The sequence below is a fragment of the Cibotium barometz genome, chromosome 41, assembly GCF_041138505.1.
Source record: "Cibotium barometz isolate CiBa-2024 chromosome 41, ASM4113850v1, whole genome shotgun sequence".
Taxonomy (NCBI): Eukaryota; Viridiplantae; Streptophyta; class Polypodiopsida; order Cyatheales; family Cibotiaceae; genus Cibotium; species Cibotium barometz.
In genome coordinates, this window is record NC_141086.1 from 24,029,630 (window position 1) to 24,057,022 (window position 27,393).

The 27,393-nt window shown below is 42.9% G+C and overlaps 1 protein-coding gene across 6 annotated transcripts; it reads left to right on the plus strand.

The window, feature by feature from the left end:
- Positions 1 to 9,204: 9,204 nt before the first annotated feature.
- LOC147614797 (uncharacterized) lies at positions 9,205 to 23,833 on the plus strand. Of its 6 annotated transcripts, XR_015262990.1 has the most exons (8): positions 9,205 to 9,325; positions 9,472 to 11,399; positions 11,505 to 11,597; positions 11,691 to 11,756; positions 11,861 to 11,926; positions 12,003 to 12,326; positions 12,427 to 12,624; positions 23,230 to 23,833. XR_015262990.1 is itself a non-coding variant. In XM_086780146.1 (7 exons), exons 2-7 carry the CDS (start codon positions 10,320 to 10,322, stop codon positions 12,511 to 12,513), a joined length of 1,716 nt encoding a protein of 571 aa, XP_086636272.1. In that variant the 5' UTR covers positions 9,250 to 9,325; positions 9,472 to 10,319; the 3' UTR covers positions 12,514 to 12,711. The 6 variants fall into 6 exon arrangements, 3 of the variants coding, with proteins under 3 accessions (XP_086636272.1, XP_086636273.1, XP_086636274.1); XM_086780146.1 differs by lacking the exon at positions 23,230 to 23,833 and having other exon boundaries at positions 9,250 to 9,325; positions 12,427 to 12,711; XR_015262989.1 differs by lacking the exon at positions 9,205 to 9,325 and having other exon boundaries at positions 9,405 to 11,399.
- Positions 23,834 to 27,393: the final 3,560 nt, after the last annotated feature.

Here is a 27,393-nt window from a genome sequence, read left to right on the forward strand (position 1 = left end):
GGACGCCACACCACTCAATGTGCTCATAGGGTTGCAAGCCAAGGTGCAAGCAAAAGCTAAAAAGCCTTTAAAAGAACACTCTGCACAAGGAGTCGAGGAGAATATCTTGAAACAAGAACCAGGAGAATATTCACAACCTCCTAAATCCAAGAAAGTTAAAACTGCACAAACTAAAGAGGTTAAGTCTAAACCTCAAGATGAGGGAAAAAGGTGTAAGAAAGCATAAACCCAGGGGAGCACAATGCCCACCAAGTATTAATACCACAAGGACCCAATGTATGCAACAATTGCTACAACTACTCAAAAGAACAATTGTTCTCATTGCATGGGGAAAAACAATGGGAACCTGCTAGTAATGCAATAAATATCAGATGAAGCAATGAGGTCTAGCACCTTATCTAGTGCAATTGAAAGTCAAATCAATGCACTAAGGCCTAACCCACCACCCCAAGATGAGAACCATACTCTTGACAAGAGCCTTAGCAAATAATACACTCATGAGACCATGCTCAAACTTGTTGAGGTATGTTGACTGGGTCTCCAGTTGACATCAAACCAAATCTTGTTATAACCAAAAGAGTTTCTCATAATCAAGAGGAGTACTGATTTCCTTTTCAAGAGGAAGATACATGATCTACCAAAACTGAGCCATTAAGCCATGATAAGGATAAACCAGAAGAAGAATCTTTAGACGATATTGCAAAGCATTATTCAACCAAGGATGAGACTACAAGATTTAGAAAGTCTCATTGAAGGGTATTGTTACATCTCATTTTAGATCTACAATGGTGGGAAAACCAACCTCATCTTATGATGAGGTAACTTCCATCTTAACACCTCCAATCTACTTAGATATTAAAGCCTACATAGAAGAGCATTCTAATGCTACATGTGAGCCTCCAAAGCCTTCACAAGCTTTTAAACAAGTCTCAATAAACACAGTAAGGGGACCTTCATTGCCATTATACACATTGAGCACCACATTAGGTACTCTTGAGAATGATGAGAACTAAAATGAGGAGAACTATGACGAGACTATGACTTAGACCAACTCTTTAGGGAATGAAGATTCAATGCTTCAATCTCATAGTGAATTGGAAATTGAAACCAAAAGTGAAGGTGAAACTGAGACATATCCATGATTCCGTAGGAGGAGCCTATCAAATGAGGTACTCTTGAGAATGATGAGAACTAAAATGAGGAGAACTATGACGAGACTATGACTTAGACCAACTCTTTAGGGAATGAAGATTCAATGCTTCAATCTCATAGTGAATTGGAAATTGAAACCAAAAGTGAAGGTGAAACTGAGACATATCCATGATTCCGTAGGAGGAGCCTATCAAAGTTTCGCTATATTTTCTTATGGGAAATAATCTTGAACAAAAAAGAGCAATGATTAGTCCTAAAATCTAGTCACAACATTGTATTTGTAGAAACTTCGGTATCCTGGGACAACCCACAATCACCCCTACAACAATTGAGGTGATAGATGTTAGTGAGGAATACCTAGAAATTTGGGGCTATTTCACTATTCTCATTGAGGGGACTAATATGGAATGACCTTTATAAAATCATCTTGGGTGGCTTTTGGGTAAATAGTTCTCACTACTCTATTAACCAACCAAGGTAAAGTATCACTCTATAGAACACCCACAGTGAATACATTCACTTTATTTGTTGATGAAGAACCACAATAAATTTCACTTTATTTGTTGATGAAGAACCACAATAAATTGGCCAAGTTTGTACCAAATTTGGAGGTTATCATTCCTCCCATGGACAGTTGTGAAGCATCCTTGCAAACAAAGGAAAAGTTGAACTTCCAAAACCAATGTGAACTCTCCTTCTCACACTCATCAACTTCTTCTCAGACATTCCCAAACTCACAATCTCACAAACCACAATTTCTTTTAATTTAGTCCTAAACTAACTTCACATTGATAATAAAAAAACCAATCTCCCCAATGAACATCGAAACTCTCACCTCTCACCCATGAATGGAAAGCAAACTCTGCCATTTAAGTTCATAAAATAAACCCAACTAGATTAAAAAACTTAAAGTCCTCCCTCACAAAGATATCCCTGAAAAAGCTCCACCCACTTATACTATGCTAAACCCAAAAGAAGAGGAATTTTTAATGTTGATGAAAATAAGCCCATTACAAAGGCAATTTGATTTGTCAATGAAGAACCACAATAAATTGGCCCGCAAACAAAGGTATATCCACCACATAATCAATGCCATCAAAAGGCTCAAGGCTACCCTCATAGTAGCCAAGGCTACATGATAAATTATTTAATGAGCAATTCTTGGCAAATACGTTTTGGAATCGGGTGAGTAGATTTTAAAAAGATGCTCTTTAGTGAGAGTGGGCATCAGAGAGTGCTCTCGTGCCTCCTTCTTTCACTCTCCCTAACCCCCTTCCCTCTCTGTCCCTTAAGTGAGAGAGTACAAGCTTGAACTCTGATCCCACTCACCACCTCTTCTTCTCTCTTCCCCTCTCTATCATTCCCTCTATCTTAACACACCATAGTAGGACTCTACACCTCCTCCCATTTTCTTACATTGTCTCCCCCCTCCCTCCCTCCCCCCTCTCTCTCTCTCTCTCTCTCTCTCTCTCTCTCTCTCTCTCTCTCTCTCTCTCTCTCTCTATATATATATATATATATATATATATATATATATATATATATATATATATATATATATATATATATATATATATATATATATGCCCCTTCTCTATCATTCCATCTATCTTAACACACCATAGTAGGACTCTCCTCCCCTTTTCTTACATTGTATCATCTCTCTCTCTCTCTCTCTCTCTCTCTCTCTCTCTCTCTCTCTCTCTCTCTTGTGACCTCACTTGCAAATTGTGCATGCAACTTATGTTAACTCATCTCTCCTTCTCTCTTATAGTGAGAGTGGTGAGAGAGGCTGCAAGGAAGTGAAAGAGGGTGAGAGAGAGGCTGATTGACGAGGGGGGGGGAGGAAGAGGCAATGAGAGTATCCCAAAGTACTTTGGAAATTCAACCAAACAAAATCCTTAGTTCTAAAGAAAAGGGCTCTCAGAAATAGAGTCATTAGGAAACATCTAGTTTAGTGGAAACACTTCTAGGTGTGTGTGTGTGTGTTAAAAAGGGGAGGAGGTGGTTAGCACCTTGCCGACCACTCCCCACCTTATTCTCTCTCAGTGGCGCTTGGACCCCCCATCATTTTCTGTCATTTTCTCTGCACCACCCATGTTGTGTAGCTCTCTCTCTCCCCCACTTGTCTTCTTCTCCCAATCGGCCAACCACATCGCGTATCTTGTCTTCTTCTCCCAATCGGCCAACCACATCGTGTATCTTCTGTTCCCATTGGCCACCAGCCTTGCTGCTTCCCCCCTTCCCTTGACTCCTTCTCTCTCTCTCTCTCTCTCTCTCTCTCTCTCTCTCTCTCTCTCTCTCTCTCTCTCTCACACACACACACACACACACACACACACCCTAAGCCTCCTCCTGCCCCTATAAAATCCACCCTAAGCCTCCTCCTGCCCCTATAAAATCCACCCCCTCTCCTCCTGCCCCTATAAAATCCACCCCCTCTCCTCCTGCCCCTATAAAATCCACCCCCTCTCCTCTCAACAATGAAACACGCCCCCTTTTCTATGGCTTCCCCCCCTCTTGTGACCCTCTTCACTCCCTCTCAATCACTCCCTCTCCCTCTCCAGCTTTCCCATTCACGCATTTCTCTCACTAACCTCACACTCTCGCTCCCTCTCCAGCTTTCCCATTCACACATTTCTCTCACTAACCTCACACTCTCGCTCCCTCTCTCTCACCCACTCTCTTGCGCTCACTCACACTCCCTCTTCCTCACCTGCCCTCTTGTCAACTATAGCCTCTCCCTCACCCTCTCTCACTCCCTCACAACCTCTCCCACCGGCATAACAATTTGCTCATCATCTAGGATATGGTTAGGACTAGGTACATATGCTTTCAAAAGGCTTGCATGTAAAACATTATGGATTTTTAAATGAGGGGGTATCAATAGCTCATAAGCCTGATCATTAATTATTTTGGTAATGACATAAGGTCCACAACAATATGAGGGCTCAGCTTTTTGTACTTTCCTAGAGATATAGAGCTTCTTTTTTTACGTACCCTTAAAAGTACCATATCTCCTTCTTTTAATAATCGTTGAGTTCTTCTAGCATTCACGTAGTGCTTTTGTCTATTCTAGGAAGCTTTGATCTCCTTCTGGACATCTTTCATTTGTTGATCCATGTCATCCACAACATTTTTTAGAGGCTTTTACTCTATTTATTGGATCAGACCAATTTAATGGTGTTGTACAATCTTAACTACATAAAGCCTTGAAAGGGGACATACCTATACTCCTATGAAGGAGTTATAGACAATTTCTATTAATGGTATGCAATGAAGCCATAGCTTTTGCTCACGATTGCAATAAGCCGTGAGTATGTCTTTAATGACTTAATTTACTCTTTCTATTTGACCATCTATTTTTGGATGATAGGCTATGCTAAAGTTTAATTGAGTTTTAATTCCCTCAAAAAGAGCGGTCCGAAATGGAGAAGTAAACTTTGTATCCATGTCACACTGCAATTCGAATATCTCTTTGATTAATATTCTTGCAATGTCCATTGCCTTTAAGGTTTTTTTGACAAGGATTAAATGGACTAACTTTGTCAACCTCTCCACCACCATCATGATATTGTCATTTCCCCCTTGTACAAAAGGAAGACTTGTGACAAAATCCATGCTAATATATTCCCATTTGAGGAATGTCTAGAGGGTGCAACTTGCCTAGCATCTTTACTCTTTCAGCCTTGTTCCTCTGACAAGCTAAGCATTGTGTGTGACATACTTGAGTACATCCTTCTTCAATCTCACCCAAAAGAAACTCCTTTGTAGAACATTGAGTATCTTCACATATCCTAGAAATTCTGTTGATGGTACATCATGAGATTCAATTAGGATTCATCCTTTTATCTCTTTGATGTTTAGTATTATGCACATTCTTAGTTGATAGAATAAGCATCCATCACTAAGAGTATAATATTTGTTTATCCTCCTCTATTTCTTAGAGTGAGTTATTTAGGTCATGAGTTGTAAAATATGCCCAAAGTACTCCTCTAAGGCTCTTTTATCCCTCACTTCCATAAGTAAAGTGTTACTTGGTTTGCTGGTGTTAAGCTCACCCTAACGTGTTATGAGAAGCTGCCTATCCGCCAAGCTCGAGCTAGGCTCAAGAGCTCCACCATAGCTGCTTGTCATTGTCGTCCTCCTGTACTCATCACACTGAGGCGGTTGCTCTAATCTAATGGGTGTGGTGCAACCTCTCTCATCGCGAAGATCATGTGGGATCTATAGCCTAATCACTCAAACAAGAGGGAGAGAGGGAGCAAGAGAGAATAAGTGATTAGCACTAATAAATCACTGCCAAACCCAAACCATAAGCACACCACACATGCTAGATTAGAGTTGTAAGAGTTGCAAGAGAGTGGGAGAGAGAACACTCCACACATGCTAGATTAGAGTTACAAGAGAGTGGGAGAGAGAACACTCCACTTCTATTGCACAAATAGAAGAATGAGTTACAAACAAGAGAAATTGGCTTTTATAGTTCCAAGCTTTTTTCCACTAGGCCGCCCACGAGTCAGTGACCCAGGGCGCCCAAAACATAGTTACAAGGCTTTTCTCTATGGTTTGGCCAACTGAACAAGATCCTCTTGTATGTCCTTCGAAGCTCAATACTTGGGAGCATCTTTAGGGAATTTCCCTCATCAAATGATAGGATTTACAATATATTGTAGGCATCCATTACATAAGTGTGTGAACATAGTTGTCATAAGAATGTGTTAACCAATATGTGGTTAATAGTTGGCATAGAGATTGCAGCCATCAAGGACTTCCTACTCAATACATCTGCAACTACATTATCTTTACCCTGTGTGTATTTGATTTTAGAATCAAATTTTGATATGACCTCTATCTAGTGACTTTGCCTCATGTTGAGATCTAGCTGGGTAAAAATCCACTTTAAGCTCTTATGGTATGTGGGGTAAGCATGTACTTTCTGCCTAGTAGGTAGTGTCGCTATAGCTTAAGGGCATGAATTATAACCAAAAGTTCCAGATCATGAGAGTAGTATAGTTTCTCTCATAATCTTTGAGTTTCCTTGAAGTGCAAGCTACCCCACTGATAGCCAATCCACTAGCATCAATGACTACTTCGAATTCTGCACCAATATTCAGTAGTTGAAGGATGGGTGTAGTTGTGAGAGCCACTTTGAGTTTGTAAAGCTTTATTGATGCTCCTTAGTTCAAACTACTTTTGCAATCTTTTTAAGTAGCTTGGTTAAAGGTGTAGCTATCTTCGCATAATCTTAAATGAAGATACAGCACCACCTTATGATTCCGAGAAATCCTTAGATTTCCTTAACGTTGGATGGTTGAGGCTATTCCACTATATCTTGTACCTTTGCTGGGTCTACTAAAATTCCATCTTTGGAGACAATGAATCCCACATATTCAATTCTGACTGTTGGGCACCCTGAAGGTAGCCTAAAAACAAGCATCTTCACAACTATGGTTCCATCTTTCTTCTTTTGAAATAGGACCAGAGCTCCCCAAGGCAATACACTCGGCCTAATGAACCCTTCCCCTATCATTACTACCGGGATTTGTTTCTTGAGTTCTTTCGACTATTGAATTGACATTTTATATGCTCTTTTTGCCATACGCATGCTCCTCCATGGAATAAGTTCAATCCCCAAATTAATTTCCCCCTTGTGGAGGCATATGGGTAAGTTTTTTTGGGAAGAGTTCTTTGTAGTCCTGTAGCTAATCAGGTTCACTTCCTATAGTATTTTTCTCTACCTTGTTTAGTTTTACTACAAACACCCTTTGATTCTTCTTAAGACCTTTTTAGTAACTCACTACCTCTTACTAGCTATAAGCTAGGCCTACCAGTCTTCCTTGAAATCACTACTTCATTTTTGGCATCCTTGAATGAGATTTCTCCACTCTCACAGTGGAGAAATGGGGATAGTGGCACTTTTTGCTTTTAGCCAATCCATTTTAAGAATTCCATCATAAATACCTAGGGGCATCACGTGGAAGTAACATTTGGTAGGTTTGCCATCAAGATTAAACTCTAGATCCCCTATGGTATATTGGGAAATTACTTCCTTGCCACTAGCTAGCTCAATGACCATTTTCTAGGATGGTCTTTAATTAAGACCTAATATGCACTTTTAGTGAAAGAAATGAATGAGTACTTCTAGAATCAATCATCAAACTGGGAGTAGTGAGCATCAAATGATGAGTTCTTGTGAGTCTGGCTATAGAACTTATTCATCTTTAGGGTTTTAAAGTCTAGAGGTAAATACTTTTCCCTCACCTCCCTTGAATTATTCCTAGGTGATGGTGTATTCTTGGACATCCTTTTCCCTATACTACTCCTTCCACCATAGCTCAGCATCACCGATTAATAAAAAATGGGCCAACATAGATTGGTTGGCTTCATTAGTGCCAACAAGAGATAAATAGTTGGTCATGGACTCTATCCACGACCTCAGCATCTTTGGCAACATCTTTTCCTTCTCCTAAGAAGGAAGAGGGTTGCATTTTCTTAATAAGAGTTTCCTTTCAACTTCGTTATCCTGTTGCCATGAAAGAAGAATACACTTTAACGCCAAATTTGAGGAATACTAAAGGTGTGCAAAAGACAATATTCACTTTTTATTACATTTGTGAATAAGGTCACATGCTTATTTACAATACTTTCTCAGAGATTGATTATCCATAGGACAAACTTGGGAGGCTGTTTGGTACAATCCAAGGCATAGATTTTTGTGGGACCAGTGATCCGAAAAAATCCTAAGTGAAACTTATCACAACAATGAATCCTACACTGAGGGACGAATTAAGTGATCTGATTGTAGATGTGTTGGGATTGGGATTCATATTGAGTCTACCCATTCATAACTATAGTTTGATTTGGGTAAAGAGTCCCATAGGATATGAAATATATTAGTACTCTAAGCTTCTCTAAAATTTGAAGGTACCTAGCTCAACATCCATGAGTTCGAATCTACTAGTGAATATACATTCACGAGTAGAGGGAAATTGTAGAAACTTCATCCTCGATGCTGGCGATCAATAGAATTCTATCCAATGGCTGAGCTCGAGCACACCGCTTCAAGGACTCCACATATCCTTGGGTAACTGTTTTCGTCTCACTGTCTCTCACGAGCGTTATCACACTATTGCGTTGGACTACGAGTCCTCGTCCCTCATCTCACCTCACACAACTCACACACCCTCACTAGTATGCATTAGAGAACAAGATTAGAGAGGGGATTAGCAAGAGCAAGACTCAATTGCATAATGGGAGAGTATGTTGCATTATGAGAGAAAATGACTTATGTATAAGGCCATAAGTGTTCACACACACTTTAACTGTGGTCAATCGGGTGACCAAGACTCATAAGTGGCCTATTGATTATGAAATGCTTAATCTCATAATACATGTGTGAAGTACATTCCTAGGGATTCTATTATAGCTTATTAACACATGCTCTTGAAGCAAGAATCGCTATAAATATTCCATCGGACCATTTTCAGACGCTCGTCCAAGTTGTAGATTCGGAACATTGTTGCTTCATGGTGTCTTTGTGTATGCTATTTGATGTAGAATTATAGTGGCAACTCCTGTTAACCCTAAAATGGGTTAATAGTCCAAGTGTTGTCACTGTGATCTTTTGAATCACAGTGTATTTAAAAATTTGCAAGTATTTTACGGCCAAGATGCTAAAAAACAGGCGTGACTCGCCATCAAAAAGCAAGGAATGCCAATATATATATATTTTAAAAATTCTACAATGTTCGGTTACAAAACGGACTAGGAGGGCCCACAGGTGGCTTCACGTGACTTGAAAGGTTTTTTTAATTTTTTAATTTTGGATGCGCCGTGCACGGCCCAAATTTCAGAGGCGCAAAGGGATAGGACACGTGGACGGTTGCCCTTATACGACGCGTTGAACTGCCGCCAAACCAGCCGGTACCGCCAAACCCGTCTCCGTTTTAGCGGAGCCGCGGAAACGGAGACGGTGAAGGGACGGTAGAAATGGGCCACTGTGCAAAATGCTTCTGTCGCCGTGTTGCCTCGCACAGGCGAATGCAAGTTACGCACCCACCTAGTCATTTGGCCATTTCTGGCCTTAAAGCAACCCACTTCAATCAACCGTATTGGGTCCGATTCAATCACTTAAATCGGGTCGGTCGTATTTGGGTTCCTTTGAGTACGGGTGCGTTGAACCCACCACTGTACAGTGTACAGTGGCATGCCCCTACCCCCGCCTCTCTCTCTCTCTCTCTCTCTGTGTCGCTTTTTGATGCTCTCTCTCTCTCTCTTTATGATGTTTCGCTCTCTTGCTTTTCTGGTGCTCTGCAGCTATCGTGTTGATGATGCGTTCTCTTTGCTACAGCAAACTCCTTCTCCCCATGTCATCTGCGTGCAAGTAACCTGCTAAATCAACCCAACCTCAGAACTGGAGATTCAGCAACCCAATCCAATCAATTGAATTGGGTCGGCCGTATTTGGCGTACTTTTGAGTACGGGTGAGTTGAACCATCACTGTACAGTTCCTGCCCCTCTTTCTCCCTCGTATGCTTTCTCTCTCTTGCTTTTCTGGTGCTTTTGTGTTGATGATGCGTTCTCCTTGCTCCAGCAAAGCTCAAATTTTTACTAGTTAGTAGGTAGTTTTTGGCTTTCTGTTGTGGATGGGTAGGCCTTGGGTGGCTTTGTGTGTTGATGATGCGATCTCCTTGCTCCAGCAAAGCTCAAGGTTTTACTAGTTAGTTGGTGGTCTTTGGCTCTGTATGGGTAGCCTTGATTAGCCTTTCCCCTTAGGTCAGTTGCTTGCACACGCCTCTTGCAGAGTCCCATTCTGTCTTCTCAATTGGACTTTGCTGGTATACATACATACAATAGTGTGTGCACCGTGCAGTGAATGCACCTCAAAATAAAATGCTTTTATATTATGCTTGATGCAGTGGACTTTTGATTCAAGTGAACCCATCTTCATCATCATAGATCATATCTTCATCATGTATCTTATACCTTGTGTATGCACATGCACCCTCATTACTCATATAGGTCAATCAGCACTCTTGCTGCTACTTTCCACTGTAGCCACACCTTAGCTGAACCTTAGGTGGAACCAATTCTGCTTGTACTCTCTCCAACATGAGAAAGCACATGCATTGATGACCCTCGATGGTTGATGAACCTTAATATACATGACAAATATAATGGCTGAGGCAGGCAACGAAAAGGCCTTTAATACAGTAACACAGAGAGTTGAGAGTTTGCACATAGAAAGCAAGGGCGCTGCCTGTAGTCATGCTGATCATGCTGAGGATGAGATGGTCACATGGCTTCAGTACCCTTTGGAGGATACTTTGGAACGAGTTTACTGTTCAGAGCTTTTTGGGCAGTTATCATCCACCTTGGGAAATGCAAAACGAGTTAATGATATGGTGCCCACAGGCATGGAGAAGGGTGATTGTGGTAGGACTGGTGCCTCTACAAAATCAGAGAGTGCTGAAGATGCTTTAGCAGTGGGAGCAGGACGGGCTTCCGGTTTTGTCACACAATCAGGTGCAGAGACTTTCAACAAGGTCAAGACAGCAATGCAGCAGCCTCCATGCCCTCAGTCTAGCAGCTCACCAGGTAATGGCAACTCCTATCTTGTATCACATTCTCCTTCTCAGACTAGTCATGAGAAATGCGAACCTTCAACACTCCATGCCTCAATGCTTCCGCCGAGATTCACAAATATAGGGTTACTTCCTAACAAGTCGCCAGTTCATGGAGCCTTGCACAACTATTCTATCAACTGCATGCGGCCCTCTTCTTCTCCCAGCACTAACACTACTTCTCCCAAGAAAGACAAGGAGAAGATGCAGTTCAGCGGAAGCACAGCTGCTGTCTCAACTCTTTGCGAACCATCATACTTGATCAAGTCAAATGTGTCAAAGAAGGGATCGGATGCACAAACACAAATGTCATACACAAGAGGAAGCAGCTATTGCCATATCAAAGAGGATCACATCAAGAGGCCTTCTAATCATTTCACAAATGGTAGCCATGGGGAGCTTTTATGCACTGCACAAGATAATGCAGGCACCTCTGCTAGGCTAGCATCCCCCATCAAGGAGAGGGAAAGGCAAGAAAAGAATGTTGATGCGTGTGTGGTGGTGCCGGATGTTGTCATGCCAAGTTGTTCTGGGGGATCACAGACTAGTGCAGAAGTGAGTGTGAAGGAGACTTCTTCCATGGGGAAAGAGAAAGTGGAGGACTATGACTGCCAAAGTGAGGTATGAGTTTGAGGCTTTGATGTGCTTGATACTGCCTTAACCTGAGTCCGTGTTGAGTAGGGCTGGCATGCACTTATATCTAATGCCACGGTGACAATCTGGCAGGATGCTGAAGGTGATTCTACTGAGATAAGTCAGCCACGCAAACACCTTCCCAAGAGAAGCAGAGTGGCAGAGAGCCATAACTTGTCTGAGAAGGTAACATCCAAATATTTTCTTCACATAACCTTGTGCTCTGGAAGCTTTATGGAGGTTAAAAATGATTCAGTAAATGATTGGTGTGTTTCTTAGAGGAGACGCAATCGAATCAATGAGAAATTGAAGGTCCTCCAGGAGCTCATTCCCAACTCCAGCAAGGTCTAACTGCTAATAGAGTTATTCTTACTAATTCTTAAGCTTATTTTGTCATGTGAGTGCCTGGAGTGGGGTTTGATTTAGATGTAGTATGTTTGAACCTACAGACAGACAAGGCTTCTATATTGGATGAGGCAATTGAGTATTTGAAGACTCTTCAGTTACAATTGCAGGTACTATTGTGGCGTCTTCACATCACTGACCTCAACGTCATCTTGAATTTTGCAATAATTTCCCTTTTTCATACAGATGATGTCCACAAGAAGCGGCATGATGATCATTCCTCCTGGGATGCAACACATGCAGCTGGCTCACATGGCCCCAGTCCATTCTGTTGGACTTGGTTTACCAATGGTACATCCTGGCATGAGTATGGGTTTGGGTATGGGATTGATGGACTACACACACGGGATTGCAGGGAGACCATTTCAAGCTCTTCAAACTACATCCCCTCATTTCAACATGGCTTATCCAGTGCCAACAGCAGTAGCTCCTCAGAACTGCAATCCAGCCTGTACCAACATGGAGGTTTCGTCTTCCGATTTTTGGGCTTTGCAACAGGCGTCTACGCAGGTGTGCCTATGTGCAGGTGATGTGTGGTGCTTGACATTTTCTGGAGAGAGTAAAGACATGGTCTAACTAGTTTCTGTTCAATCTGTCACATGCATATCAGAACGTGTATGCAGACGCGGTATCACATGTTGATCTGCATCAGCAGGGAGAGCAGTTTTCAACACCTAGGCTTTCTAAGGATAAGTGAACTGGAAGTCAAGCAGGTTCTTGTATTGTCTCATATCAAGTAACAGCTATGCTGGATATACCACCATTATGGGCCTAATTGGTACTCTCAAATAATTATATTTTCAAGGAGGTACTCTTCCTAAGTATTTTTTATTGCTCATGTGTTGTGCAGAGCTATCCTCTTAGCTAGAATACAAAGCTCCTTCTATGCTGTCAACTTCATTTTCTCATCTTTGATGAGCTCGCACACCCTCTCCCCCCCCCCCCCCCCCCCCAAAGCATGTTGACAAAGGTTAGTCATGTTCTAGTTTTTGGTTGTGAAAAGTATCAAACAGCCTCTCTTTCTAAAGTACTGGAATGCCTCCATGCATGGCACATGTATGCTTCATGCTTGGGACACATGATAGCTGTCCTTCCAAAGGAAGGCATGAGTCTCCTGAGATGTAAAGGATATTGGAGTCCAATTTTTTTAATCAAAGATGCTCATCAAGTAGTTTTTCCTTTGATTAAGGCCCCTTGAGATACCTACTACTGGATACACAATTGGATGGTCTTAGGCAAGTTGCTTCATTGTATGTCTGGTGTGAGTGGTGCCATATAACAGTTCATGCATGACCAAGGATCATTTATGTTCTTTAATTAGAAGTACGGGGCAGTGGTCGTTTTCCTCACAAGCTGGCAGCATTCAAAATAATGTTCTTCTCGTCTACCTCCGAAGAGACAAATAGTGGCCTTTGGACAATAGTTTGCTGTTTTGTCTTTATTGATTTGAAGTTCGAGTAATGCCTTAAGATGAATGGATGCATGCTACTGCAACTCCTAGGGGGGGTATGTTATGTCTTGTTGTTTGAAAACAATGAGGCTAGCATGAGGCCAGACAGTTTACTTAGTTGGAGTAATGCTGAAGATGAATGGATGCATGCTACTACATCTCCCAAGGGGGGGTTATGTTATGTTGCTGTTTTGACATAACGAGGCTAGCATGAGGTTGGACAATTTACTTAGTGTGAGCTCAATTATTGGGATATATGGTTGGGTTGTGGCTCACTATAGAGGGAGTTCCTCGATGCGGACTCAGACCTTGGGAGTACAAGTTGTCCCTAGACCATGCCCAAGGATCATTTGACCAAGAACCGAAACCCTAACGAGGTTTCATAGACTTGACATCGTACGCATGCATTAGCTAGATTATTGGGCTATACGGTTGGATTGTGCCTCATTATCGAGGGAGTTCCTCAATGGACTCAGACCTTGGGAGTGTAAGGTCTCCCTAGACCATGACTAAGGATCATCCGACCAGAACCGAAACCCTAACGAGGTTTCATAGACCTGACATCGTACGCATGCATGGCTGCACGATTGATTGTGGCTTGCAACTCACCACCCAATCGCAGAGTCCTCTGGACGACACACCCCCGAGCTTGAGGTCAGATTGTCGCCGAGGTTTCATAGACCTGACATCGTACGCATGCATGGCTGCGTGATTGATTGTGGCTTGCAACTCACCACCCAATCGCAGAGTCCTCTGGACGACACACCCCCGAGCTTGAGGTGAGATTGTCGCCGAGCCTGCGTGGTACCGATGGCCCCAATCTAGCGTCCCATACCACCACTAGGCCGAACCACCCACCTTGCAGCTCCATGGCCACGAGGTCATGGCTGCGCAATAGATTGTGGCTTGCAACTCACCACCCAATCGTAGAGTCCTTTGGACGACACACCTCCGAGCTTTAGGTCAGATTGTCGCCAAGCCTGCTTGGTACCGATGGCCCCAATCTAGCGTCCCATACCACCACTAGGCTGAACCACCCACCTTGCAGCTCCATGGCCACCACGAGGTCTCGCATGCCCTTGGTAGCCCTCCTGTCTACCGTGTGGATACCTCAATCCTCATAAGTGCCCCCAAGGTCAATTATATAGCAATAACCTGGCTATTATTGACCCTTGTTATATTTATAAGCTTTTCTTATTTATTTGTTAGCTTTTAGTCATTATTAGCTCTAGGTTATTAATTATAAGTTCTTAGCCAATCTAGACCTCTCTTGCACGCCTCTTGTCTTATTGCGTGGGTACTCCAATCCTCATAAGTGCCTCCTAGGTGATATATATAGCAATAATAGCTTTTAGCCATTATTAGCCCTTGCTTAAAAAAAAAACTCACGCTTTTCCCTGTTTTAACCTTCACGCCGCTTTTAGCTTTCCTTCTCCCACACGCCCCCCTACATCCATGTCTGCACATCGAGCCTGTATGTGCCCTTCACCTTCTCTCCGGTCCCATCCATACGACCAATCCTGGCTCTATCTGGCCTGCCCATGCGACATGTCCAAGCTCTGTCTGGCCTGCCCACACTGCCCAGACCTGTGCCCGCACTGTCCGCACTGATGGCTTTCCTGCACACACTAGCACGGCGACCATAGTCACATCAAGCATTGCTATCCTCTGTCAGACATACTCGCGGTGCCCTGCGGGCTGCACTTCTGTGTGTAGAGGCTGGCTGTGCTTGCACATGCACACCAAGACCTAGAGGCTAGTCAGCCTGTGCATAACTTGGCCGGGGCTGTCCACGTGTGGGTGTGTCATGACTGCACTGTGGCTGGGCTGCCTCTGGCCGCCCTCCTTGCCTGCCTCCATCTGCAGATGACCACCAGCCTGATGGCCTGATCAGCCCTCTGTGCACACCTGCTGAAGGGACGTTCTTGGCTGCTCCAACCATCACATGGCCATGCCCTAAGCTGTCCAGCCTGATGTGATCCAAGGATAACCCCCTTCCGGCTGCTGATATACCCAGTCTCTGGCCTGCACATGAACATCTCTTGGGTGTCCATGCCCTGGCCACCTTCTGCAGTAAGGAACCAGTGTGTGGATGCCGGCTGCCATAGGGTTTACAGCTGACCACCGGAAGGGCTTCACCCTTGCGCATCAAGCAGTACATGCCATGAGGTTTAGCCTCTGATTTTTTGCCCCAACAGCCTGGATAAGCCTTGATTTTTACTCGGCTCTTGCTGTATGCACATCCATGTTCAAGGCTTTTGTTCTCCACGCTTTTCTCGCACATCCATGCTGCCATGTGCACAGCCGTGGACATGGATAACCTCATCATTATTCTGGGATTCGGCAATGTTTTAGTGGAGATTTAGGGGCAGATTTTTGCAGCCCAATAGGCTCCCGAAGTGCGCGAGACATATCTTTACCCTGCGCTTTTCCGTTTATGCCAATAGTGGCCTGACTGCTAAAAATAATTGCTTTTATCCTTTTCCCCAACTTGCTTCCCAAGCTGGAGGTAGGCACCTCCTGTCCAGTTGTACATGCGCAAAATAATAATATGTCCAGCTCGTCTTTTGAACACACTGACTTATGCAGCCACACAATCTCGCAAGCAGCACCAGAAGCAGCCCGGTACTGCGGGTCTATAGACGACAAGGCAATAGTTGGCTGCCTCTTGCTGCTCCATGAAACAGCTCCTGAGTTGAGGGTAAAACTGCAGCCTGAAGTAGATTTCCTGGTGTGTGGATCTCCTCCCCAATCTGAGTCACTCCAACCTTGGAGTTGAACTCGGTCCTTCGTTTCACCTCCAGTGACGTAGAAGAGTCCAAGGTCTGCAATCCTGCAGATACCGCAAGATCCGCAATCCTATGTCCCAATGAGACTTCAACGACGTCTGCATAAATGAGCTCAACAACCCCACAGGAAAGCTCAAGTCCAATCTGGTGTTCAACAACCAAATCAATAAACCAACCAGCTTTTGGTACAGTGAGGCATCAACTGGCTCACAAGGATCATTAATTGTAAGTTTCGTGTTCGGGTCCCATCGGTAACGTGATAGGCTTGCAGTTCTCCATCCCTAAGGCCTCAAGCAACTCATGGACATACCATTGTTGAGAGACAAAGAACCCCCTCTGGGTTTGCCAGATCTCCAATCCTAAGAAGAAGTGGAGTAAGCCTAGATTGGTCATCTCAAACTCCTTTGACAAAGCAGCCTTCGTCATTGCAATGTGCTCCACATGACCGCTAGTGAGAATGAGGTCATCCACATAAAGGATGATCAATGTGACCATGCCGCGTTCTCGAAAGAGATATAAGTTAGGATTTGCAACTGATCTCTAAAATCCAGTCCGTAGAAAGAAGGAATCAATCTTTTGATTCCAAGCCTTGGGAGCGTGCTTAAGACCATACAAGGCCTTCCGCAACCTGTAAACTAGCCCCTTTGATCTTGGAACCTCAAAACCTGGAGGCTGCTCAACATACGCCTCCTCCTTCAGGTCACCATTAAGGAACACAGATTTCACGTCCATGTGAAATACGGGCCACCGCTAAGAAGAAGCAAGGGCAAGAATGGTCCGAATTGTGGTCATCCTCGCTGTCGGTGCAAAGGTATTCTCATAGTCGATGCGAGGCCGTTGAGCATAACCCTTAGCCACAAGTCTGGCTTTGTGTTTGTCCACCGATCCATTTGACGTATACTTGGTCTTAAAGACCCACTTGATACCAATGACAGACTGTTTTGACGGCCTCAGAACGAACTCCGAAGTTTTATTCTTCTCTATGGCATCTAGTTCCACCTGCATGGCTTTCCTCCAAGTATCCTGTGCAAGGGCTTCCTTTACGGAAGTGGGCTCTTTGTCCTGCATGATACGAGACATCAAAGCATAGTTTACCTATAAGAGCTCCACTGAATGACTTTTGTCTCGAGCTCTATGCGATCTTCGAGGTCCATCCTCTGTGGTCCATTCTGAGGGAAGCTCCTAACTCCTGACTCCTGAACAGTGTCTAACAACCACTTGGGTACTCGAACAGAACGCGGAGCCTCCTGCTACTGCGGGGGCTCATCTCCAGCCGCGGGCTCAACCTCCTCAACTGGAACAATTGACTGGGAATCATCATCAGAATCATCTGGGTCTCTAAGAAGTGGCAGCTCATCAACAGCGGAAACTGAAACATGCTCATCAAAAACCACATCTCTGCTGACGACGACCTCGTTCCTCTCTGGATCATACAACCTGTATCCCTTGGAAAGAGAGTTATATTTCACAAAAACAAGCTTTTGGGACTTTGAGTCAAGCTTCCCCTTTGCTTCTTTGGAATGTGAACATATGCATCACTCCCAAACACACGGAAATGGGAGACATCTGGTTTCCTGCCAAAATATGCCTCAAAGGGAGTCATGTTCGTACTGAAGTTGTCAGAGCACGGTTGAGGATATGGACAGCCGTAGCCACAGCCTCTCTCCAAAGTGAACGAGGAAGATCATGATGCTCCAGTATCGTCCTCGCCATCTCCACGATAGTCCTGGTCTTACGCTCAACTGCTCCATTCTCTGAAGGCGAACCTGTATTGGCCCGCTCCCGCTTGATGCCATGTTCCGCACAAAACCGCACGAATGCATTGGAAGAAAACTCTCCTCCTTTGTCAGCCCTAAGAGTCTTTATCTGCAAGCCAGACTCTTTCTCCACCATCACATGCCACTCCTTGAACCGAGCAAAAGCTTGGTCCTTCTGAGAAAGAAAATAAACCCAAGTGAATCTGCCACAATCATCAACAAGCAGCATGAAATACAAAGAACCTTCCAAGGATGGTGTCTACATAGGTCCACACAAGTCAGTGTGTACCAACTCCAAAGGTTTCGAAGCCCGCCTGGAAGCCTGCTTCGGAAAAGATTCGGTGTGCTGCTTACCAGGAATGCAAGAACTACAGCGTCCCTGCCTGCTACCAACATCTGGCAAGCCAACCACCATCTGGTCCTAAAAAGCTCGCCGCAGTGTATCCACATTCAAGTGGCCAAACCGAAAGTGCCACAAGTCACCAATCTGAGAGCCTTTCAATGAGGAGTTCTGAGAGTTTGTATATACCATTCTCCACTCTGCCTTCCCAAACAACTTGGCCAATCTCTCGGTCCCGTAGAGCAACAGAAATGCTCCTCAAACTCCATCCGGAAGCCAGTCTTGCAAACCTCATGGCACTCTTGCCTCTTGCACTCTCTTACAGCATATTTCTAGGCCCTGTGTGGTTGCCTTTTCTCCCTATATCAAATCAGCATTTTTTGCTTCCCTCTTCTGGTGGCCTCAAGGTTGGAGGTACAGTCAAGAGAAGCTTCTGTGTTTTTTGCTACGGGAAGATTTTTCGGGTGTTGTTGAGCCTCTTAAGGTTGCGTTTTGGTGGGTGGAAGGGACCTACACCAGCGTTTTCTGATTTGGACAGTTTTATCTTATGAGGTTTGGTCCTATTGGTTGGATCAATGATGATAGCTTCAGATTTGGCTCCCGTATCACTTTCTTGTTATTTCCTAGATGAGGCAGACAAGTTGGATGGTGGTAACTTTCAGTCATGGAAGTTGTAGGTTACTTCTATTCTCGGGGAGTATGGTTTGATGGAGTTTCTCTCGTACAAGAATCGGTGCGTGCTAGACCCTGCCTCTGCTGAGGATGTGTGTCGGTGGAGGAAGACTGACGGACAGATCTATGGCTTTCTCCTCCTGAATTGTCTGGATTCGGTTCTTCGACACTTCATCTATGCTCCTGATGATGCTTCTACCTTCTATGTGTGGCAGTTGCTTCCTGTATGGTGATGCCAATGATCGGCAGATGCTTTCTGCTTCTGGGTGCTCTGCAGCAAGTGATCTTATGGATACTTCTTTTGGAGATGTTCCTGCAGTGAAGGATAGTGGGCCAGTTTTGCTCATTGCATATGAGGAGTTTGTTTCTCCTGTTGCCTTGCCTTCAGTTTCTGTGCATACTTCTCCTTGCCAGGATGATATCTCTGGTAATGTTTTTGAGGAAGACAGTGGGCTATCTTTGCTCATACCTTCTGAGGGGAATTTGTCTCCTATTGCTTCGCTTCCGATTCTTTCTTTGTCTACCAGTAACCAGGATGTGTTGCTGGTCCCTTTGCCTTCTATGAAGGAGCCTACTTCTACGCTGTGTGATGCTATTGAAGAGGCTACTACTACTTTAGTTACTACTAAGTGGATGTTCCTCTTCCTCTTACTTTGTGTGAGGATTCTGGATTGTGGTCAGGTGTGTCCGTGACCGTGCTTGGGGGACAGTGGTACGTCTAGGGATTGAAGGATTGGGATTTGGATTTGGTTGGGCCTGTGGAGTCTCGACATCAATTTTCAGAGGGGGCAGTTGAGTTCTTACATTTGGCGATGCCGACCTTCGAGGAGGGTACTATTATACAGCATTTGGCTACTCTTGGTATAGAGTTGGAGCAGATGGAAACTTTCTTTTGAGGGTATTATCTTCTTGGAGCTACAGGCTTCTAGGGATTCCTGCGACACTGTGTTTATATTTGGGTTTGGCACCGATATTTGGAGCAGCATGACGCAACCTTCATGGTTGTTTTCTTCTAGAAGAACACAATCTTCATGGTTGTTTTCTTCTAGAAGAACAGTGTACTGGCAGCTTGTTCTGTTACTTTTGTAGCTGAGTTGTTGTGGAGCTTTCCTGGTACCTGTTGTTGCTTCTTTCTAGGAATCTTGCACAGTACACCACATTGAGTAGGGAACAGGCCCCGCTCCCTTTCAAGAATTTATTTAGGAACAATCCACGGGCACGTTGGCTAGGATCAATACAATCAATGAATACAAAACAAACAAATATGTCGATGAAGGATATCCATGTAGATGTCGATGTCGAGGCACACGATCTCTGTTGCGGAGCACACTACGGGGATGACCCACAAGTATCTCTCACTGGGCTAGTATCAGATCCAAAATCCAAATCCACGTACAAGATCCAAATCCAAGTCCAAATCCAAATCCAAGTCTAAGTCTAAGTCTAAGTCTAAGTCCAAATACAAATCCAAATCCAAGTCCAAGCCCAAATCCAAGTCCAAGTCCAAGTCCAAGTCCAAGTCCAAATATCAAATCCCAAATCTCAATGATGTCCAAGAAAACTCAATATCTAATTTGTAGGAAGATCCTCAAGAAGCTTCTCGAAAAAGCAAACACCAGGTTGGCAATGGAACCCTTAACCTCGATGGCGGATTTATGAATCGGGAGTCAAATCTCTTGCCGGAAAGCTGAATCTGGAGTCAAATCTCTTGCCGAAAAGCTAAAGTGTACACGTGGCAACGCTGGTGCCAACAAAGGGCGGATTTATGAATGAGGAGTTCAATCTCTTGCCGAAAAGCTGAAGTGTACATGTGGCAACGCTGCTGCAAGGGGGTGGCATTGGCGGCATAGGGCAGTGGGAGCAAGGAGCAGCATAGGCGATGGCAACGGTGGCGGAGCTCGATGGAGCTGGGCTAGATTGGGCAGGGTTGGGCGGAGTAGGGCAGAGGCGGAGGCCGCAGAGAGGCGGAGGCGGCGACTGCATAGAGGCGGAGCTAGGCGGAGGCGGCTTTGGCCGGGCTGACCTGGGCGGCGATCGGGGGCAAGGAGGTGTAGCCGGAGGTAAGGTAGATGATGAAGATGATGATCTCAATAACTTTATGCACTTGATCCAAGAGAGAGACTCAAAGTGTCTTTTTATACTTGAGGTCTGCTTTTTGCCAAAAAGCTCTAACCAAGCTTTGCTTTTGTCTTTTTGTTTTTATATTTTAATAATGATAAAATATTACTCATATTTTGCCAAAGTTCTTGATGTATGATTTTCTAGTTTAAGGGCCTTGCTTTTTGGCCTTGAAGTTGCTTTTTGGAAAAGCAGCCTTGAAGTAGCTTTTTTGGCCTTGAAGTTGCTTTTTTGGAAAAGCAGCCTTGCTTTTTGGCCTTGAAGCAGCTTTTTGGTTCGGCTCAATCTCCTCTTTCCCATGGTGCCCTTGGCTCGCGGTCAACTCAATTTGACTATTTTGCTTTTCCCTACTTTTGACCAAAACTGGTGCTTTTTCTTGTGCCAACTTCATGAACCCTGTGTCGATGCTTTCATCAATCTGTGCATGTGTCCAAGCATATGTTCCATCATGTGAAATAGAGCTAGGAGGGCCAAATAGTTGCAAAAACCATATAAACCAAGCTTTTCAACCATTATGTTTACGTGAAACAGTAAAAGGCAAACAACACACAATTCTCCTTGGACAGACATACAAGGGTTAAGTGTCCAAAAACTCTTACAATAAATTGCCAGAAAGCACCAACTTTGCAAAACTCAAAGTATACTTAGCTTTTCTTTACCAGGTTCGTCAAGAAGCCAAATGAAATATCTCGTCACACCAGATGTTACAATATCCATAAGATATCTTGAGATATATCTGCATATAACTTGCCTGTAGCCTTGATTTATAACCCACAATATCCATATGGAAAGAGTGCTGAACACGGGGACAGAAAGACAACTCCAGACTTCGAGGATAAAATCTGTGATGGCCATGCTCAATAGCAAAACTGTTGGGTCAGTGTGGTCCCCACTTGTGATCCTTTTCTCTTTCTCATTGTTGGAAGGAAGCTTCTACTTCTGAGAAAGCCTATGCTATGATACCACTGTTATCGATCGGGGACCCAGAACAGAAGATAAACACTTCAAATATACAAACATAATATGAAACACATCAGGAACCCACAAAAATATAGAGACACTGTGCTGAGCTGGAACGGCAGGCCCCCTGTAGAAACTTCTTTATTTAGTAGAAGCTTTTACAAGAACTCAAAGGTGAGGGTTCGTATAACACTAGATTTTCCACAGCTCATGCCCAAATCTCTATATAGAGCCAAGATAAAACAGTACCAATACTTGTCCAAAACTGTCTCAAAACAGTCCCAAAATCAGCCCCAAATCTGCCCGTTGCACGGCCAGGACTGTGAGAGAGAAGAACACTAGCTTAAACCACACGTGTCGGGTGTTGTACGGATGCTGTACAACCAGCAGGCGACCACTCTACAGGTGGCCATCAGCCAAAAGAGAGAAGAAAACCACTTACGGCGGCCAGCTTCAATGTGGAGAAAAAAATCATGTACCTAACAAATTTATTAAAATAAACATGTAGCTAACAAATTGTGAAAAAAAAATATGCACACAATAAATTAATAATTTTAAAAACGACTATAAATAGCATAAAGGTATTATAATAGCATTACATTCAAGGAGACTTGTATAGAAAAAGGTGTTCATAGTTTTAAAAAAGTGAAAAAACCCTTTAAATTTCAAAGTTAATTTTAAAATTTAGAACAATGGCTAAATGATGTTTTTAATATGGCACTTAGATATTTTCTTTCAACTAAAATTATGTGTTGAGAGTATTGCCCTTGTAGGATTTTCTTTTGAGACAATATACTTAAAAAGAGAAATTATGTGTCTACTTTACTGCTCACGCTCGCGTACATTGTATGCACAAATCTCCTTGGTTTTAGGGTGCTCCTATCCCTGGCCAACAGCAGGTCGGCCAGTCCATGAGGACTCCCAAGGCCTATTTAAGGCAATGCTTGCTCATTGATTAGATCATTCAGCCCCCCATGGGCTGAGTCACTAGACTTAGGCTTAGAGTAGGTGTTTACCACCTTTTGATGGCAGCTAGAGGCTGGCCAAGAGCGGAAAAGCATAAAAGCAGTTATTTTTATCAGTCAGGCCACTTTTGGCATAAAAGGAAAAGCACAGGTAAAGATAGAGCTGGTTGACTCTATTAAAAAGCAAGAGAGGGCTGTTTTTGAGAGCATGGGCATGAAGAGCTTTGGCTGACTACTATTTTCCCTCCTCTTTGTGTTCGCCGTACACTAGACTGTAGCTGAACTCTTTCTCTCTCTTCAATGCTTGAGAGTACCTGGCCGACTGCCGACATCTCCCTTTCTCATGTGCGCTGGTTGTACAGGTGGGCTGCAAGCTGATTCCTTCTCTCTCTTACGTCGGCCATACAGAGGACTATCGACTTTTTCTCAGATCTGACCGTACAGAGGGCTGTTGTCTAAGATCTCTCTTTCTCTACTGGCTGCCCTCGTGCTGGCTGTGCACAAGAAGCTGGCTGATTTTTAACCACAAATAGATGCATGCAAAGCTAGCATTCTCAAGTACTTTTGTGGAATTTTAAGTTTATTTCTCTGTCCTACTTAAGCCACCATTGTAGCTAAGTTATAAGATTAGTGCTCTAGAGGGATATTAGCTAGTCAACTTTTCCATCTTGAAGGCTACTCAAGCAAAAATGCTAATGTAAAGAATACGAGTATTAAGAGTGGTTTGGTGGTTTGCTTAACCTCCCCTTACTCGATATCAAGGGTCATAAACAAGGAAGGAGGTGACATGAACCTAGACAACACTGTTGCTCGAGTCAATGTCTTCATCACCTATGGTTTGCAGGAGCCGATTACGAAGTCTTAATGGAAAAGTCTGTAATGGGTACATAAGGGTATGCCCATTAATATGCCTAAGATAACATGCTTTTAGAATGAGATAATTAATTAAGATAAGTGGATTGGGTATATGTGAAGAGCCATAAACTTGTCACATTTGTATAAGCTAATTTCTTCACATCATAATGTGTTTTTACATAATCTTTTATAAAGCCTCGAATATTTAGAGGGTATGTGAGAATTTATGAAAAGCATAAACTCCATGTATGGGATTAGCTATAGAGTGAGTTTAGTAAGAGTAAAGAGAGTATAGCAATAGGAGTAGGAACAAATATCTCTATGGTGTTGTCATCAAACTTTAGTTCATAATGAATTTTCTAGGTGACATATAGAAGAGGGAGGGATTGTAGATCCAACATACCACTTTAGGCAAGAGTGTAGGTGCTCACTAGTGATTAGGGATTTCACTGACGTCAATATAAATGCAGCAATAAGTTATTAAATCTTTACAATAGCGCATAAAATTAACGTTAATAATGTTGTGTTAACGTTGTCGGTATTTGACTTCGAATATAGGTAAATTTCTTCATGGTGTCATATCTTGTGTTTTAATAGTAGCGACACTTGAGGGTGCTTCTCCTAGGTAGATAGCCCTTGTTTAGGCAACTTGGGTAGGTGTTATCCTTGAGAAAACCGTATGTTGCTTGTGGATTGGGTTAGTCCTATTATTGGACTGTTTTGGTCCTTATTACAGACAACTCAGCCTGCGTTTTGCATATAGAGTACACTGTACGGATTGGACATCTTGTTCTTCATTGGGTGGTGGTTGTCCTTGATTTACATTTGTACCTTATTTGTGTGTACTTCAGTTCAAACTTAGGGTTAGGGTCTAAGAATTACTTTGCACTTTAGCTTGGACAGCACTAGTCCTTACTATAGAGCAATATTATTGTGTATGTGAGTGATCAGACCATTTGTCCTACTATTGGGTAGTTGTGGTCCTTTCTTGTGCTGCATCTCTTGCCATAAAAAAGTGAATGTGATTGATTGGACCATTTATCCTACTATTAGGCAGCATTGGTCCTTTTATCCTTTGTTATCTCTATTTTGTTTTGAATTGTAAGTCGGAGTATTGATCTTTCAATGGGTTGGGTTACTTCCTTGGTGTAAGCTACTTGTTTGATATGACTTGTCTATTGCAAAGTGTAGTTTGGACCATGGGTTATAGTGGTCCTTGCTAGTGGTGATTCATGTCTTGTTCATCTTCTTTTTGGGGTGTGTTCTCATTTTTTATAGGTTGTTGGACATGTATGATATGCTTTTGTATTACACTGTGTAACATCTTTGTTATATTGTGTTGAAAGGTTTTTTAAATTTTAATTGGCGAAGAGTATGTAGTATATTTATGGAAGTCTTTTAGAGGTATAAATGGCAAAAGTGTTTTTTACACAACTTACAAGATTAGTGTGTAAAATGTAATCTGAATCTTGTTCTTATATTTATAACATGTATATTTTTTAGTAAACCTCATACGGCTTGCGAACGTGAGTATATCTAGCACAAAATGGAGGGAACACCTTAGATCCACATGTATCGCAATGTGAGGCTTCTCCAATTGATATATCTGCTTGTCAAATGATACATGGAACATCTGCTCAAGTGTACAACACTGGAAAGAAACAATTGCTTGGACCCGAGGGGCAATTTTGTAACCGAAACAATTGCTTGGACCCGAGGGGCAATTTTGTAAGAATTTGTGTGGCAAATTCATGGAGTGGGAATGTAATTATTGTCATGTATGCTACTCAAGAGGCCCTATGTATTAGGAACCATTTTTTTGGTAGTATTAATGAATCGTGCAGAAAATGTTATCATCCGGCTATAGCTAGTGCATCAAAATGACTAAGACAATTGATAGAGGAGAGTGACAAGGGTATGCTAGAGATGCAGTTGCAGAGCAAGAAGCTACAAATGTGAATGTGTGGCTAGGATCAAAGAGAATGTAATAGAGGAACGGAGAGCACAACATCCTTGCGGTACTTTGGGTCGCATGGCGGAAGTTGTAATGTTTGTTAATAAGGCAAGCTTCATTGCAAGAATGCTTTCGTGCAACGGTGCTAGAAGAGGCTTAATTATTGCTGGCCAATGCAATATATTTTACTAGAGCTTTGATGTTTATGGTCTATCGAGAGGACTGGAAATAAGGAGAGTATGGTGCTGGTTTTAGTCCTCCCTCACATCATCAAATGAGAAATACTTTATTGTATAAATGCTATGCAAATGTTAGAGAGAGGGTTGAATGATTAATTTTGGATAATTTATTGCTGTCTGGATGTACAATTGATTGTGATAGTGGATGGTCAAACGTGCAAAGGCGATCTCTCATTAATGTCATGCTTGTGTCTCCTTGAGGTGAATGTTTTATCAAGGTAGTGGACAAGTTAGGTCAAATAAAATCTGGTGCATATATTGCTGAAGTTCTTGCATAGGTAATCGAAGACGTCGGCCCAACAAATGTTGTCCAGGTTGTCATGGATAGTGCAAAAAATTGTTGATCTGCCACCAGCAGAATATTAGAGTCTCGTTACACACATACATGCATGTGGATGTAATACACTTTTTGAATCTAGTATTAAATGATTAGTATAAAAGTGCAGATACAATTTGGTTCAGAGAGACACTTGATGAATGTAGGGAGATTGTGAAATTTGTGCTTAAGTGTCAAAGAGTGCTCGATATCTTTAGAGTGTGTATGACATGAATGTTGAAGCTGCCTGCAAAAACAAGGTTTTGCACTAAATTTTATACATTAGAATCACTGCTCCAAAATAAAGATGGGCTACAAGAGACCTTTACGTGCACTGTATTTCCAAAGTGGAAAGAAGTGCACAGAAGGTGCACTCGAAGGTTACAACCCTTCATGGATTGCTTGAATATGGCTCTTGTTGGCATGGAGTTGAAGATGCATACCATGTTATAATGCCCATTATGTATGCCATTTGAGCTTTGGATATACGAGGTGAAAATATGGGTAAAGTGTAGATGACATGGAGGACAATTAAAAAGAGCCTGTTAAATCCAGAGGCCATCTCAGATTCCATTGTCACTAAATGGAGGGCACCATTTACTAAGCAACAATGACTCATATTACTGAAATACTTGAGTATTAGATGGGCTTCAGCTCATAGCCCCTTGCACAGAGTGGCTTTATTCTTGGACCCATAATATTGGTCCATGAATATGAATGCTGAAGAAGAAGTATTGGATGATTTCTACGATGTTGTCAATTCAGTGTATCCCGACTCGACAGTCACGGCAAGTTGTATTCAAGAATTGTTGAAACACAAGTTAAAAGAGGGAAAGTTCAGCGAGCAATTTGTGTTCACAAGAATTGTTGAAATACAAGTTAAAAGAGGGAAAGTTTCACGACAACTTTGTTCAAGATCTAGCAAGAGATTAACCTGCATGGAAATGGTGGATTCTAAATGGGACATTGTGTAAATTTCTAAGGCCCCTTGTAGTGAAAGTGTTTGCACAATGGACGACAAACTGAAGCTCTGAAAGAAATTGGAGCACATCAAGTATGTGTAGAGTATCATTTGTAATTGACTTCTCGCGCAGATAGGGCATAAAAATTATGATACATGTACAAGAAGATCTTGAAGCACTTTGAGAGTGACGATTGTTGA

What these genes read in the sequence shown, in the direction of transcription:
- LOC147614797 (XM_086780146.1), top strand. Translation starts at nt 10,320, where the DNA reads ATGACAAATATAATGGCTGAGGCAGGCAACGAAAAGGCCTTTAATACA. An exon ending in ACTATGACTGCCAAAGTGAG is followed by an intron (nt 11,400 to 11,504) that starts GTATGAGTTTGA and finishes ACAATCTGGCAG; the next exon opens with GATGCTGAAGGTGATTCTAC. An exon ending in TCATTCCCAACTCCAGCAAG is followed by an intron (nt 11,757 to 11,860) that starts GTCTAACTGCTA and finishes TTGAACCTACAG; the next exon opens with ACAGACAAGGCTTCTATATT.